The sequence below is a fragment of the Limulus polyphemus genome, unplaced genomic scaffold (assembly GCF_000517525.1).
Source record: "Limulus polyphemus unplaced genomic scaffold, Limulus_polyphemus-2.1.2 Scaffold1473, whole genome shotgun sequence".
NCBI classification, from domain to species: domain Eukaryota; kingdom Metazoa; phylum Arthropoda; class Merostomata; order Xiphosura; family Limulidae; genus Limulus; species Limulus polyphemus.
In genome coordinates, this window is record NW_013667083.1 from 219,514 (window position 1) to 237,343 (window position 17,830).

Here is a 17,830-nt window from a genome sequence, read left to right on the forward strand (position 1 = left end):
AATGGGCTATCTGCACTGTACCCAACATGGGTATCAAAAAACTCAATTTTTAGTGTACAAGGACTCAAGCTTACAGCTTAGCCATCATGGGCCATTTTTATGAAATAAAAAACAGTAATGCATTGGTTCTTCATGCATCATAAAGTAAAATGTGTAATGAGAATAACACTATAAAAAAAAAACTCCCTTGTATAATTTCTACTGAAATATCATTCTAATTTAAACCATTTTGGCATCAAATTGATCTATTCATAAAAAATAAATGTTTAAAATTTTTCACTTCTTATTTCAGATTTTGCAAATACCGTATTGCCGGCATCTATGCATAAGATAAAACATGAAAGTTAAGAGAGTTGAAATCACAACATTACTGTCTTTACAGAGAAATGACACTATGTATGGGAAAAAGAGCACATCATACAAGTACATCAATATATATCTAATGTAATACTTAATAACTTAATATAACAGAGCACAATTTTGTAAAAATACATGTAATTTTTTAGAACACTATTATTTCACAAACAGATAGTATAAAGTACATAACGTTTGTTTGACCACATTTAGTAGTTCAAAGCCAAGAGAAAAACAACAACATAAGGCCAGATAAAGTTAATACATTTCTTGTTTTTTATACATATTTTTTATTCACTGTAATGAAAATAATCAAAATTTAAAACTTAGAAACTTATTAGGTTAGATAAGAAAACATATATGACAAAAATTAAAAACATTTCTCAGCGAGATATTTCTGCAAGCTACTCTCATGTTATGTATTTCTATACCTTGTTTACCATAATATGATCTATGTGCTTACTGGGTGGTTTATAACTTTGTTATGCAGATTTAGTATGACACAGTTCAAAGAGCAAACAAACAAACAAACAATAAAATTAATTGAAAACAGATGTAAGCTGTTACAAGTCTGATAATTACTGTAATTTTCTCTTACAACTTGTAGCCATTCTAGAAATAAACAATGGCGATTTAGACTTTTCTCATTTTATGTGGTGATTACCAGGTTGGTCAATAGACTGACCTCATATAATGTTAGGGTAGAGAAACTGTAAAATGAAAGCAATTTTAATCTAAATATGAAAAAAACCTTGTATTCAGAATAGACAAAGTCTGACTCTATAAATTCAAAGATATATCTTAAGTTAGAATATGTTTTTCTTAAACAAAACACTTGTAATGTTTATTAAAAGCTTGCCTAATCTTGTGAAGATACACTATAACTTGAGAAGTTATATTATGTACAGTTTCATGGTGGCTGCAAGGTTGGTCAAGAAAGTTAAGTAATTACTATACACTACTCAAATACACCAACAAACTTTCAAGACTAGAAAAAACAACATAATTATTTACCTAACTAATCAATGAAGTTGGTGCTTACCTGTTTAATGAGAGACACAGTAGATAGAGAGAGTGGAGTATTTGCTACACGCAGAATTCGTAGACTGGGACAACCATGTTGAAGCTCTTCTAAAAACAGTACAAGACTTCCTCCCAATACTGTCAGGTTTGAGATATCAAGTTCTTCCAGCCTTGGACAAGACTCCTAAAACCATAACATACAGTTTAAATATTATAATTATATAAGGTTCTGCAACTCTTATAACACCGATCAATGAGATACTTCAAATAACTCAGGTGTCCCTTGAGACAAGGATTACTATCAAGTTCTTCCAGCCTTGGACAAGACTACTAAAACCATAACATGCAGTTTAAATATCAATAAACATATATAAGGTTCTGGAACTGTTTAACAAAGATCAATGAGGTAATTCAAATAATTAAGATAGCCCTTGAAACAAGGAATATTTTTTGTGGCCTTTGAAAAAAAAAACTTATAATATTAAGCACGCTGGATATCTTGTAAGATACTAAAATTGAAAAAGTTAATGAATTTTAGCATGTTTACTTACCTTTAAACTACATGCATAAAGATCTGTTTAGTAGTTACATGTACAAACATACTAGTTAAATTGGATTTGGAAGAAAGAACTCTTAATGACATGGTGGGAGGAAAAGTGATTTAATACTGCTTTAATCCAAATGTATACACTTTCTGTGTTACAGGCAGGTAGAAAAGTACAATAACCATAAAGATGTAAGTAATAATTTGTCAAATTGGAAGTTATATTGCCATATTTCTGAATTGGTTCTTAAAGTAAATTTGAAAATCTTTACAACTAAAATGTCTTCTTTCATCACTGGTTTTAGAACCCACGTTAAATTTCAGCAGCATTAATTTTAATGAAACAAAAATCACATTAAAAAAAAAAACAACTCACAAAAAGTTTTCTAAAATCTAAATAATGATTTAATTTTTTTGAAATTTAGTTTTGATAGACTATGACATTTAATGAGAAAATCCTCTCTCAGGTGAAAATTAGTTTTGATTGACTATGACATGTAATGAGAAAATCATCTCTCAGGTGAAAATTAGTTTTGATTGACTATGACATGTAATGAGAAAATCCTCTCAGGTGAAAATTAGTTTTGATTGAGTATGACATGTAATGAGAAAATCCTCTCAGGTGAAAATTAGTTTTGATTGAGTATGACATGTAATGAGAAAATCCTCTCAGGTGAAAATTAGTTTTGATTGAGTATGACATGTAATGAGAAAATCCTCTCTCAGGTTTTGAATTTACATTTTGTCAAAAAACGTAAAGACAGATTAAATGGGAGAAATTAACTACCTGACTAAATAGCTCCAATAGAAACACTACATACATACACATACACACACACTATATTACAAACACTAAAATTAGAAAATAGGGAAGCGAAAGCATAAGCTTGAAATAATTTCGAAATTTACATGATAAAGAATAATGTGATATTGTTCAACAAAACTTAAATAGAAGGATTTTGAAATGACAAGTTGACAGAAAAAACTACTTACACTTATAGCATGCAAAACTGATGTCATTGCTGCAACCTCATTTTCAGCCAGAATAAGACGTGTGAGGTTCTTTCCACACCGAGAGACTAGATGCTTTAGACTTGCTGGAGAGATAGGGCTATACTGACTGCTATATCTCTGAAATTAAGATATACTTTTCTTTATACAAGTTAAAGTCAGTAAGCTAAGAAACAATATTGATAATATTACCCATACTGTTCTGTTTTGTGTCTTCTGTCAGAATTATTTTCATGATTTCTTAATAATTATCTCCATAACTTATAAAAGTTCAATCTTCTTAATTTTGTGGATAATGACATGGTTTGGATTAGTTTTCAGCCATAGAGACATAAATGTTATTGAATGCTGTGCATAAACTGGATTTTTGGTCAGACGCTTGAAGCATCCGCTCAGGTTTAAAAAGATAAAATTCTCTTTGTATTGCAGATATAATAGATAAAAACATTTTTTACAAGCTCATTTCAAATGAACTAAAAAGTATTCTATTAATCCTTCAAAATGTTTCTCATCAGGCAAAATCAATCTGAAAAAACAAACAAACAAACAGAGAGTCCAAATCAAGTTTAAAACTGTCATGTTATATGTTTAAATCAAGGGTTAAATTCTAAACAATATGTTTTAGTAAACGAAATAGTTTTGAAAGCAACAAACCTTTCTCTTTCACAGCATAAAAATAAAGGTCTCAAACATACAAATTAAAATAATTTGTTCAAGCATTTTGATATTTTTATATGTACTTATGATAAACAGTAACCTGATGAAAAATTTAAAAGTTGAGTAGGAAATAATATTAGAAGCATTTCAAAAGGCTTTAAAAACTTAACATTTTCCTATACTGAAAATGTATTTCTGATAATGCTTACCTCCTCTCACAGTTTAGCTTTATCCCAACAAAAGTTTCTCTTCTCTGCCCATATAAGCATTGGTATGTATCTTATCTCGCTTGGTCCAGTCTTTATAACCCACAATATTACCCAAAGTAATTTCAATTTTGTGATTATCTCCACCTACATCAAGGTGCCCCCCCTATACCAGATCAAAATATAAGCTCCCCGTTATTACTTCCTATTCACATTTCGAGATGCTCCAAATTGGTAGACCCAAAACAGGCCATATCGTGGGGAGAAAGGGCAGAACAGTGTGAAAGGAAGTAAGCATTATCGGTAGAGGAAAATGTTAACTTCCGAAACACACCTCCTCTCATACTTTAGTTAGAATTTCACACTGATAAGGTGAAGGGACTGGTGGGGGCAAAATCCATAAAGAAAGCACGTGTTTAGAAAAGAGGTGTGCAAAAATGGGGTTCACACTACTTCTGGAACAGGTATGCTCTTTGTCCATAAAATTTGAAATCTAATTCTTGGGTGGTAAAGACTGACCGGCCACAAAGGCAAAATCTAAACCTCATTAGAAGAACATAAATTCATTCAAGCAACAACCAGGCAAATGAGGTTCAACTTCTTGTCTTTGGAATTATAGGGCTATGGATGCAATTGAGATCCAACGCGTAGTGGCTAGGGTATGAGGACCACTTTGTATTTGGCCATGATTAGTAATGTGGTAGTATTGGAATCCAACCTGAAAGTTACAGAATGTTACTTGTTGAGCCACAGGAATTACAAAGAGAAGGTAAGCAATACTGAGTGGACAAACCCTCATCTCAACTTGAAGAAGCACAAAATGCAACACACCAAACTTGAAATTATGGGACCTATCATGCCTCACTGAACCTGAGGAAACAGAGATAATCCATTCTGGGATTACAAACCGAAATCCAAACTCCCCAACCTGAGGGGCAAGGCAACACCTCCTGCCCCTGGAATTACCTGGAGAATGTGGAACAAATTAACTCCAATGAATGGCCCAGGAATTGATGTTCCATGTGCATAATTACGAGTAGTCGAGGTCCCTTTTCTATGATCACTGAAACGATCAGAATGACCAAAAAAGAAGGGTCACACTCAACTCAGCAGGATAGTGAAGAGTCATCTCTGAACCAGAACTATTATGGCTCCTACCATACATTTGAGAAAACCGTCCAAGGTTATTAGCAGGAGGGTACCCTGCTTTACCCTCTTCTCCTTGAGTGGAATAATGAGTTCAAGTGTCACTCAGGAGGAATAAACCTCTGTCCACCACTCCAGCGACTGCAAACTGGGAGTGGTAAGGACTCCAATGCTCTACTAGGAGAAATGGGGGGGGGGATACTCCCATTGAGGAGTCTAGAGGAACAATAATCCGGAGATAGTGCAACAGGTGAACCACATTCCCTATTTTGAAAAGCAAAAAGCAAACCAACCCTGATTTATTCAATCTAGGGGTCAGCAGGGATAGGCAAAATACCCTTAAGCTTTACTCATGATAGTCCATGAGTGGCATCTAGTAGTGTATTTGTCTTTGTGTTATAATTGTTTACCACCCAGAAAGAGCATGAGGTGGTCTTATGGAACACCTCATCTCAACAGAGCTCATTGCTACCAGGAAATTTTTTATTGGTCGACTGGTAGCTAGTGCAGAATTGGAAATAAGCATACTTGACCATGCAACACCCACCACAGAGTGGGATCCAAATAAAAATGATGAAAGGGTTCATGAAAAAGAATAGAAATAAACACAAAAGAAATGAAGTCACTCACCTCTCTTACAAATTAACCAGAGCATGCAGAATAACCACGGGGGGTAGCTGAAAACCACCAAATCATGTAAATAATGAGACGTAAAGGTATTAGCCGTAGTCCACATACCAGCCTACAGAACCTCCTACAGTGGGTGATGCAACTGAGCTGCTAGGGATATCGAGATATGGGGAATTTGACAAGATGAGACTCGAAGAAGTCTCCATTCCACCAATGAAAGCCTAGAGTAAGCAATATGCACCAATTGATGAACTCATCTTGTCAAAGTGACAGGGGATAAGTTATGTGATACCTTAGGATCCCAATGGATAAACAAATGGTGATGTGAACCCCAAAACCCTTCAGTGCATGCAACATAACATCAAAGAGCCCGACCCGGGCATAAAGGACAATCAGGATCCAAGTGATAATAAACTTGTGAAATGAAGGAAGATGGATAGGAGAAAAAGTCTTATCCCCTTTTCTAGCTGCTGAAGTTTTGAGAAGAAGGACCTATTTGGATACAACAAAACATAAGTAGAATGGTAAAGAGTCCTGTGAACATGAATAAAAAATGCATCCAAATGTTGACATCTGCTAGCTAACAAGAGAAGAAAATAAGTCTCAAGTGAAAGGTGATAGAGGGAACATGAAGCCAAATGTTCAAAGGGTGGAATGAAATAAGGTATGGAGAATCACCGAGATATCCCAATTAGGAACCTGAAAAAGGACATTGAGGCCAGATAACCCGAAAAGATTTCAGAAGCAAGGACAAAATTGGGGACTCAAAATTTTACATCTTCCAGAAAAACAAAAAGTAGCTGACAAAGTTGCCTTATACAAAGAAATTGACAAAGGTGCCAAACTTTTAGAAAATAACCATGTCATAACAATAATTAAACCATTTACACTGATAAACATCCAAGGAAGAATGCCAACTGAACCATGTTAATAAAGATGCCACCCAAGAGGTCAATCCCTGACATTATGCAATGGAGCACATAAAAGCCAGGTGTGAAACCAGAGAATGGTGATCGCTGGATGAAGAATGTTCAACCAAGACTGATGTAAGGGGGATGACCAGAGAGGAAGCAGAAGAGGTTGGCACTACTGAAGATACTGAAGGAGTGGAAACCAAGGCTGATCCAGCTAATATCCAAGGTTCTTGCAGTGATTTGCTCCTTGTCCTGTCAAGTTCTTCTGGTGACACTATATTGGCTGGGTCAGCCTGGTTCCACTCCTTCAGTATCATCAGTAGTGCCAACCTCTTCTGCATCCTCTCATAGTGCCACCAGAATAACTTGACAGGACAAGGAGCAAATCACTGGAAGAACCTTGGATAACAGATGAATTTGAGAAAATGCATAAAGATGCAGACCTGTGCAATCCTGGCTGAGAGCATCTATGCCCCAAGCCTAAGGGTGAGGGACAGGAGACCAGAAAAAATGGGAGCTGGGTATTCCAGTGAGTGACAAAAGCATTGATCTGAGGCATTCCGAGACGAGAACAGACCAAACAAAAAACTTGTGGATGAAGCATCCATTCCATGGGAAGAACTCTGTTGGGACAAAATAATTGATCAGCCACTAAATTCAAAACACCTGCAACATGACAAGCAAGGAGAACCATTTGACGATTGTGGATCCAAAAGAGAAGATCCAATGTGTGAAAACAGAGAGAACTGGAGTGCGTGCCCCCTTGCTTGGAGATGTAGGAGACTGAAATGGAATTGTCCAAGTGAAGCATTACCACCTTCTCTCTCAACAATTTGAGAGCCTGAGACAAAGCTCATTGAACAGCTATAAAAGATTGATGTGGAGAGAAGGTTCCTCTTCTGTCCAGAGACCCCTGAATTCCATCTCCCCTACACAAGCTCCCCATTCCTGGAGAGATATACCTCTAAACGTGGGGTTAGGCGAGGGACAGCTACTATCATGTTGTCCCTGTTCAACCACAAGCCAGGATTGAGCTGGTTGGAAGCCGATATAGTCACTGGACAATCCAGAATATCAGTACAAATGTTCTTGTCCTCATAATGAAAACTGAAGGGAACACATGTGGGCTTGACCCAAAGGAATGAGTGATTCCAAGGATGCCCACATCCCCAAAAGAGAAGGAAATGACTGTATTGGAAGAACAGCCCATTCCATGGCCTGAAGGAGCAGAGAAGAAGGTTGGGTACAACAGATAAATGAATAGAAAAATAGCCCTAAATGGACGAGGTACTGTGTGGGAGTAAGAATAGACTTCTCCTTTTTATGAGAAACCCAACTCTTGCAGCTTCTGATAACAGAGTTTCAGTGTGAAGTTCTGCCAAGTGGCGGGAAGAAGCCAGTCATCCGTGTAATGATGAGTGTGAATGCTCAACAAGTGAAGATGACATGAAAAGGAACTTACTATCCAGCAAAAGACCTATGGGGCAGATGTGATACCAAAAGATAGACTGCGAAACTGAAAACTGGTTTCTCATACAAATATGAGAGATAACAACGTGAATACTCCACAATTGGAATATAAAGATAGGCAATGGCGACATCGAGCTTTGTCATCCATAGACCAGGTGCAAAGTGCTACCAGAAGAAAAGAAACAACTCCATGGTAAATCCAGGAGGCCACAGCAAATGATTCAGAAGAGAAAGATCAATGACAGGTCACCAGTCACCCATCTTCTTTGGCACTATGAACAAATGGGATTAAAAACCCCCAAGAGAGGAGTCGATGTGCTCTATAGCCTCTTTGTGTAGAAGATCCTGGATGGCATGTGCTCGATGACTGGATGTAAGACGATACTTGGGGAGGAGAAAGATAACTGGTATGATAGACAACAGAAAAGGAGATGTGAAATGATGGATGAATCCACTTGCAAGAACCTGAATGACCCACATTGATCCATGGTGAAGGTCTCCCATATAGATACCAACCATTTGAGACAAGCCCCGACAAGACAAGATCCAATAGGGTAGTCACAAATACTGTTGTCAGTACTCCTAGTGTCGGCTAACAATACAAAGAATTAAATTGTGGTGGTATGCTATAAGTTCTTCAAATACTTATAGAATGATAGGTTTCTTTTTTGTGAGTGTAAAACATTTTAATACACCATTTCGAAACAAACTAAATTCATAAGCTTAAAACGTACAATGTGGTGAAACTAACATTCTTTTATGGAGACATCTAAGTGTATATGTGAAAGATTATATACAATTTTTGAGGAAGAAATTCTTAATTAAAATTTTAAAAATGTTAACAAACTTTAGAGGCTCCTGAGAGATCAATGCTAGTCAGGTTAGGGCAGTGGTCAGCCAAAAGCTGGATACACTCTCGAGATATCCGGGTGCACTGAGCAAGGCTAATACTGGTAAGTTGAGAACAGGATTTCGCAATGGCCTGAAAAAAGAAACAATATATATATATCGCAAATATTAAATTACACAGAAAAGAACAATTACATATTAAAATATTAATACATAACACAAACATCTAAGTACAATACATTTTTATGATAATAAAAACATATAAAAAGAAAAAACACCATTAATTTTAGTTCTGTTTGTAAGTATCTGAGAACTGGTTACAACTGTATTTTTGGGACCAAATGCCATATCAAATATAGCAACAGACATTTAACATGTGTACAGTTTAGTATTAATTTATTGGTCCAAAAAGAAGGTACATTTACTATACATAAATAGTTTAACTCAAACTTTCGATTACTGAATTTAAGCCAAATCAGAATACAATAACATATTAGGTTTACACTAACTGTATCTAATATTGAATTCATAATTACTGAAAACTGAATGAAGGCTTAATTTACCAAACTGTAGGTGTAACAAGCAGATATCTCACAGTATAAACATGTAGGTTTACATGAAACATATTCAGTAGCAAATAACATGCTGGTTTGCTTAACACTGTAGTAAATAAAAAAAATTACAAAAAACATAACACAAGCACATATTCTAAAAGACTTGGTAAAATAAAGAACCAAAACTAATCTTGTCTGAATTCTAGCCTCAAGTAAGTCTGTTGAATTATGCATATTCTCAACATGCAGCTTTTGGTGTGATGTATTACTTTTTGGTTTTTATACTTCCCTGATTGTATTCAGCAGAGAAAAAAAAACAAACAAATAAAGAAGTTTGTTTATGCATTGTATGGTGACCTTTATGTTATTTTATTCTGAATTCTTCCTTCTCTGAAGTTCAGGTAAACTTTTAAGTTCACACCAAATCCATTTTTTTATTTTGTTAAGAAAATAATATTCATACTGTACCTTTTAATTTAATGGAAATCTTTAATGAAAAAACCCATCTCAATTTCAAACTAATCTTTATTTTTCATTCTTAATGACTGATTGTAAGGTTTATCTACTATTATTGTTACGGCATTACAGGGTTGTGATTCATTATCAAGTAATGGTTAATAAATCAAGTCTACAATTTCTAAAAGTCAATAAGACTTGAACGAACAAAACAATTTTTAATACACAAAATAATTAACAAAAAGTATAGTTTTTTTTTTCTAACAAAAAGTGACAAGATTATAAGTCAACTTAAAGTAGGGTACCTAGCTTCAATAATCATACTCAAATCAAGCAATATCTGCATCTACCATGCCTAGGGCTATTTACTGTAAAATGATATTTAATTCTTAGAAACCTACACCTAGTTTAGGAAAAAAAACAACTTAAATTACCTTCCTAACAAAACAGTCAATAAATATAAAATATATAGACATGCATAAGTCTATGCATAGTGTATTTTTCATTAATAGTATAAAGCACTTTAGCACATTAGAATCTGTTTCTTACCAAACATTAATATTTTAGAATTTTTTAAAAGTTGCCAAGGATATCATATACATAAAAATTAGCTTTTGCTGGTATTCATAGATCAGTCTAAAATTTACAATCCTATACTAATTTACATTGTGTGAATTTGTTTGTCTGCACACTCGTCCCACAATTTTGGAGTTAGCAGAATCAAACTTGGCATGCATTTATCCTTACCACAGGGTTTGGGAGAGTAAAATATTCCTGTAAGATCACCTAGAAATGATGGTGGTCTAGGTGGAGGTTTGCAGCATCACTGAACTTGATTCTAGCACTGGATTTTGCATTTCTGGTTCCCCATGGCATCCTGGGAACAAACTTTTTGAAACAGTATTCATATCACATACACACAAGGCACCACGGATAGGTGTCCTAACTAGGATTCTTTTTAGTAGGGGTGCCTCTTTGGGTAGTTACAGAAGTAACTGAGGATAATGGAGGAACTTGATTGGTACATTAGGGGCTCTGAGAATCATGAAGGGAACCCCCAAAGCCTATCATAGTCTCAATCTTTCTAATGTTATTTACTTAGCAGCTGGTTTTAAAAAACCTTATCATAATCAAAATATTTTTCACTATTGAAATTACAGTTTTCTTTTTCTAGCTTAAAATATCAGGTGGAAAAATACTTAAAGTACAATGCTTATTCCTTAGTACAAGCATTTTACTTTCATTACCAAGGAATCTTCTGTAAAATTATGAATGGATGGTTGGAATGGGATATCTAAAGTTAAGTTCAATCGTGTTACCGTAAGAAACACAAAATATCCTATTCTAATAAAACTCGACAAAATTTGTTAAAGGGACAAAAATATATTTGCAAGAAGCAACCAAAGATATTGAAGATAACACATGTAACAATGAATCAAGCACTCCTTGTCAAATAAGTATCAAGGAGAAAGAAGATGAAAGTTTGATGGGTGTATGTACCATAAGTCTTTAAAGTACACACATGTACAAGAGCTGCTTCAATACAACCCCAAAAGGTGATGAAATCCACACAAACATCTACTAAACAATGTTAAAAAGAGATGATACTTGTCTTTTATTTTTGTAATAACTACCAGGTTTTTGTCAAACTCATTGGGACTAATGAAGTAAAACCAAGATAGATGTTTATAAAGAATAAAAAACCAATTCCAAAGTTATGTATCCAAGTGTTAATAAATAACTACTTTTGTTAAAGTATACAAGGTAATTACCAGTTCAAAGGGAAGTTATGGAACTATGTTAACAACAAAAAATGTACATCAATACAAATGAACTGGAATATAAATGGAAGAAGATAAAATACTCAGCTATCAATAAATTAATTTAAATCTTTTTGAAAATATTTTCCCTTAAAATCTCCATATTAAAAGGATATAGTCTCAAAAAGAGCACTTAACATCAAAGTTCAATTACTATTATTTTTCTTCGCAATCGAAGGAACACCTAAAATTTGAGGCAAAATTTCTGAACAATCATTCTTAATTGTCTACAAGTCACATATTCTGATAAAGAAATAAAAAATGACACAAAAACATATCAGTAAGTTCAAATGCTTCTAAAATGTAAATTTTTATTTCAAAATGTATTTCAAATAGAAACTACTACCATAGCTATTAACCTTTCTTCTGGCAATTTGCCACAAAGTGGGTCAAGTTCAAAGGTCAACATTTGTATGATATACAACTCTCACTAATATGCTAAGTTGACATGATTAATGACGTGCATTATATCCTTTATATATAGAATCTGAGTCCAGTCAGGGCCAGTTCCTTGTACTTCCTACCTGTGAGTCTAAATAAAATTTGACAATTCTTATATGGTCACATTTTCTCTTCAAATTTCATTGGTATGACTAGGAAGAACTTTCTGTTTTAATTTATTTGACTTCAATATGCTATCTTATTAAGAGGAAAAAAGACAAAACAACATGTTTCAGCACAATGAAAGGTAAAATCTTTATTATTAGTTATAACCAACTAGTTTCAGTTGAAATGAAACAACAAATATTCTATTATTGACAAATACCAGATAAAGTAAAAACCTGAAAAATAAAAATTATTTTATACACCAGTATTTATGTACTTATAATAAACATTATGAAGATGGTCACCATCACAAGCAGGAAAATCCTTTTTTTAATATAAATTCCATCGTGAAAGTGTATAATTAAAATTTTTAGAAAACATCAAATTAAGCAAGGTTTGTAAGAAAGTAATAATCTTTTGTACTTATTATGGTATATAACATGCTGGTGATGTCTGACCTATAGATCTGTTCTTCCTGTGACATTAAATGAAAACAAGACTAATAATAATAATTTTTAACAAATCTTTCTTTACTGGCCCAATCTGGTCTTCCAGTAAGAACATAATAGCACTTCAACTGTGCACCCTGTATGCTGCACACTGCTGCTAATGAGGCCAGAACCATTTGGTCAGATGGGCATACAACATGTAAATCCTTGGTTGATATGCTATTTATATCAGTCAGTTGTAAGATATCAATTATTATTTCCCTCAAATGAGGACAAAGACCACCTGGAGGGGTCACCTGTTTTAACCACTCACACCACTCTACAGTAGTGTGTTGTGTGTCAGTCAGTCAGTAAACACTAAAATTATGTTAACTAATGATTAATCTTTCAAATTTTAACATAATAACTAACATAATCTAAGATATTGGTGATATATAAATAATTATTATATTCATGGTTATATATTGCATGTGCCTCATAGGTTTTGATCTTTAGGCTCCACAAATGTTAAAATCACTGAAGTTGTAATGTTGTAAAATTTAGTTAAGTATGAAGGTCTAGATTAAGGATGATGAGTTCATGGTTATTACAATGTAAACTATAACTGTGTTAGTCTGTGGATAAATTATTTACACTGTTTAATTTTTGTGTTTGAAGATATCAAAATGTAATTACGAATGAGAAATAAAAGTTAACTTTAATGACATAATAAAGTTAAGATATTTTGACTATTAGATTTATTTTGTGGGTCAGATGAAATGAAACATTTTATAGATCCCAATAGATTTTGTTACACATCATCAGATATGTGAGCACAAACCTTTCTATTCTAGACCAAACCACTTCAAATTACAATCTACAATTCATGATATTCTGGTATTGAGTGTGTTTTGCACAAGCTTACTTATTGTAAATGACATACAGTAAATGAAGGAAAAGGAAGTAAGGAGAATAAAATATCTTATTTATAGAACAAACAAGATACAGTTTAAGGTTATAGAAGAGGTATAATACTGTATTGTATTAGAAAACTAATAATTTTAAAATCAGTTATTCATTCTGTTTATAACATGCTAAGGACTATGATACATACTGAAACACCTCTGGTGGTCAGGGTAGTTCCCCAACCATTTAAGTTAAGATCAGAAGTATGCCGTAGCCACTGCTTGCTGAGACGAATGAGCTGGTTTTCAGTACGACGGATTCTTCCCCAAGAGAGATCTACATATTTCCACAGAGATAGATCTTGTGAAGCTTTATTCCAAAGTTTACAAACTCTGGAAACCCTACATGAAAAATATAGTGTTTAATACATGAATACACTATACAGAATTATCAAAGCAAAACCCTGATTGTAAAAAAAACAAAAAAAAAAAACTACCCTGCAAAAAACTCCTATAAGTATTTCTATATATTGTAATAATGCCATTGCAACTGATCTCGATAAATAAAAAAACAAAACTTTTTTATACTTTATTTTTTACTTCCAGTATTAAAAAGAAAAATAAGTTATATATTTAAATCTACATATAGTCAGCAGCTTGTCATATGAGAGCTGGCAAGCATAACTTGGTAAAACAGAGCTGAAATGTATTACTTTGATTTTAATTACCATAAAAAACTTCTTTGAATAGATGATTAAGAGCTGTATTCAAAAATGTATTTCTTTAACCTAAAACTTTAATTTCTTACCGTTAAGGATATTTTTTCCAATTAACGTGCTAAAAAACATTCATTATTGATCATTCTTTTTAAAACAAAGTTATGGTGAAAATAATGTTTAACTCGATATTACAACCAAGACTGATAATTAAAATTAATTCTTAGCCGTACCCTTAATGAATGAAGGCATTAAGCAGTCTAAGTAACATAACATTTTACAACACAAATAAAGACTGATAATTAAAATTAATTCTTAGCCTTACCCTTAATGAATGAAGCCATTAAGTAGTCTAAGTAACATAACATTTTACAACACAAATAAAGACTGATAATTAAAATTAATTCTTAGCCTTACCCTTAATGAATGAAGCCATTAAGCAGTCTAAGTAACATAACATTTTACAAAACAAACAAATGTATGAAAGTTGTTACTAAAGTTTAATCCCTACAATACAGTAACTGTTTATGCTTTATTTAATACTTTTGATATTTAATAACTGATAAGCAAATCCATGTCCAAAAATAAAGTCTTTTCGCACGTAATGAATGAATACCTGTTTACCAATTCCTGATACCAGGGAAAAGCCAGCATAGTAGAAAAAATAATATAAACATGACACACATGATGAATCTTTGCCACATTCTGATAACATTCATTTACTCTCTCTATATGTGATTCCATGTACTTTCTATAGTATCACACTATTTAGTATTTACAACCTATTTTGTTTTTTGCAGAATCAAATATCACATTAGCTTGAATTCTGCATATTTCTTTTGCCATAATTCACAAGAACAGTTGAATTGGAAGTTAGTAAAAGGTCTGTCTGATAAAAGTACATATATATGTAAGACTGATAAGTAATTTCTATATCACCAGTGATATCCAATGAAGTAATATAACCATAATGTTTCATGAATGCAGAATATTAAAAACCTATTAATCATGATATTTTTTTTATATTTGTACTGAATAGTATTATAAGATTTTACGTGTAAAATTATCCAATCAAATCTAAACTATTCTAATCCAATGTTGTGAAAAAAACAAACACAAAATGAAATTCTTCTACATCTCACCAGCATTTTATTGCTTATTATGCAATATACAAAGAATCTGAATATAAAAAGAAATCACTTTAAACATTTTTGGAGTAGAATGGGTCTCTTATAACTATTTTATAACTGAAAATCTATTTAAATAATTTTTTAAAATTATGCATCTTTTAGATTAAATTGGTCCTATAAGTAAACTTTAAACAAGGCTTAATGAAGCACAACTACAGATATACATTAAAAAAATAATAATAATAAAACAAATCACACAAGTTACATCAATATAAATACTGTCATTATATAGCACTTAACATAAAGAGATTGTTTCTACATTATGTGACATATTTGAAACAGAAAAGAAACCAATAATCCTCTCTCTGCATTAAGCAAGATATTTAGTCTACTAAAACTTACCTGGGTAATAAAGGGAACACACCATCTCTATTGACTATAGTTCTAAATATCTGAACAAGTATTTTTTCTGGAATGTACTTCCCCCAAGGCCCTTCAACAAAGTCAGGAGGATATTCTGGGGCTTTACTAGTTTTTTTGGCTCTAGGCTTTGATTTAGGAGGTGCATTAATCTTTTGCAACTGTTTTATGTCCTTAGTTATTTCTCGGTCTTCTTTACTTTTTTTACGTTTCTTTGACTTCACCCTTCTTTCTCCATCATAGTGCTTTCTCTTTTGCTTATCTTTATCCTTTTTCTTTTTTTCTTTGGAATATCAGCGCTTTTCTCTTCATTTTTCCGCTTCTTTTTTTTCCCCTTCTTGGAGCCATGAGAAGTTACGTGTTTGGTTAAGGGAATTCTATTACAGACATCAGAAGTTATGCTTGTACTGTACACACTTTCAAAATTGTACTCTGAACTGCTCATCATTTTAATCCCACTGCTTTTAGCAGTTTCACTGTCAGTCTCTTTGGCTGCTGAATTGTGTTCAATGACAACAAACTCAGTGTTACTTGGTAAAACTAGATGAAATGTATCACTAAGTAGGTTACCAGGTCGAATCTGATCATCGGTTTTGCCAGGCACCGGAAGGATTTGATTTTCGGTGTTAGGTGGTAAACTCTGATGTTCAATATCTGCAGATAGGCTTTGCTTACTAGGGTTACCAATCAGCTTTTTTTCTTCAGTGTTAACAAGCAGGTTATGATTATCAGTATTTTCAGGTAAGTTCTGAATGTCTTCTTCCACTGTGTCACAGGAGCTGCTATCCTCTGCTAAAGGGTAATTTCTAAAATGATAATACATATTAATTATTCTTATTCACATGCTATGCAGTATTCTTTTGTTTAGCAATTGCTGAAGCCAACTATTCCTTGCCTTACATGTGTAACTACTCAGCATATAATAATAATTTTTTAAATAGTTGGTTAATTACTTAGTAAATGAATATATAAAGTATTTTCATGGATACAGTAATTTAAATAATTGATATAATTCTTGTTTTATTTGAAATTTATTCAAAAATTTTACAAATACATCTATTCACAATTAATATTTTTCTATTTTTGATACATATAAGTAGCTGCTGTTGTGTTGTTTAAATACTTTATATAATGATACATTATGGTGATTTTTAAATTACTAAAATTGCAACATGCTGTCTCAGATAAGTGCAATCTAGAAAAAAAATACTGCATTAAGTTCCTTGAATCTTGTGTATAATGTTCAAAAACCATTTATTTTCTATAAAAGATATTTTTTTACTATACTTAGTAGGCAGTGGCTACAGTTATGGGCCTGTGAACCTTTTGCTATTTTAATAGTGGTTTGTACTGTGCATGAGTAATACCAATATCTGGCAAGTGTATGAAACCAAGTGTACTACACTTTCAGAACATTCCAGCCCTATTACAGATCAAGGGCTTTGTTCACTTGCTTTCATACCAGTGGGGTTACACTAACCCAAAGGTGAACTCTTCATATCAATGTCCCCAGCAGTTTGGGAGTGGGGAAGCGAGAGTTCTAATTTTACTTCACTTTTAGATAATGGAAGAAAGGAATTTGTTGGGGTAAGAACACATGAAAAGTATGTGGCCCAATTATAAATTTTCTATCATCTACATAAAGTCCTACACTGATAGACTGTGTAGTGGGAATAAATAGGGACAGCAGGCACTAGTCAGGGTGAGGACATGACCACACCTGGTATTGCTATATTTAATTATTATTATCATTCTTTCTGAAGTATGGCTTGGAAAGTAACATGTATATGTACTGTCAAAGGCAGTCTTGCAGAAGACCTCATCTCAACAGCAGGCACTTAACAAGTGCAGATGGGCTTAACACTTTCTGTTATCCCCCACTCAATACAGATTTTGGAAAGGAGAAATATTCCTTGTGTTGCAACATTAGCCACATAAGTGAATTCTATTATCACCAGTATATATATATATGTGTGTGTGTGTGTGTGTGTGTGTGTGTATATATATATATATATATATATATATATATATATATATAATACTATTATATA

At 33.2% G+C, this 17,830-nt stretch overlaps 1 protein-coding gene across 1 annotated transcript in view; it reads right to left on the minus strand.

Moving 5' to 3' along the window:
• Positions 1–17,830, minus strand: part of LOC106463745 (F-box/LRR-repeat protein 6-like) — a 39,464-nt gene that overhangs the window by 12,340 nt on the left and 9,294 nt on the right. Inside the window, exons 2-7 of the mRNA XM_022391319.1 lie at positions 16,197–16,585; positions 15,762–16,062; positions 13,723–13,915; positions 8,803–8,937; positions 2,915–3,052; positions 1,397–1,561 (exon numbers count right to left, since the gene is read on the minus strand). Of these exons, the coding sequence (XP_022247027.1) occupies positions 1,397–1,561; positions 2,915–3,052; positions 8,803–8,937; positions 13,723–13,915; positions 15,762–16,062; positions 16,197–16,585 (1,321 nt within the window). The remainder of the gene's footprint in view (positions 1–1,396; positions 1,562–2,914; positions 3,053–8,802; positions 8,938–13,722; positions 13,916–15,761; positions 16,063–16,196; positions 16,586–17,830) is intronic.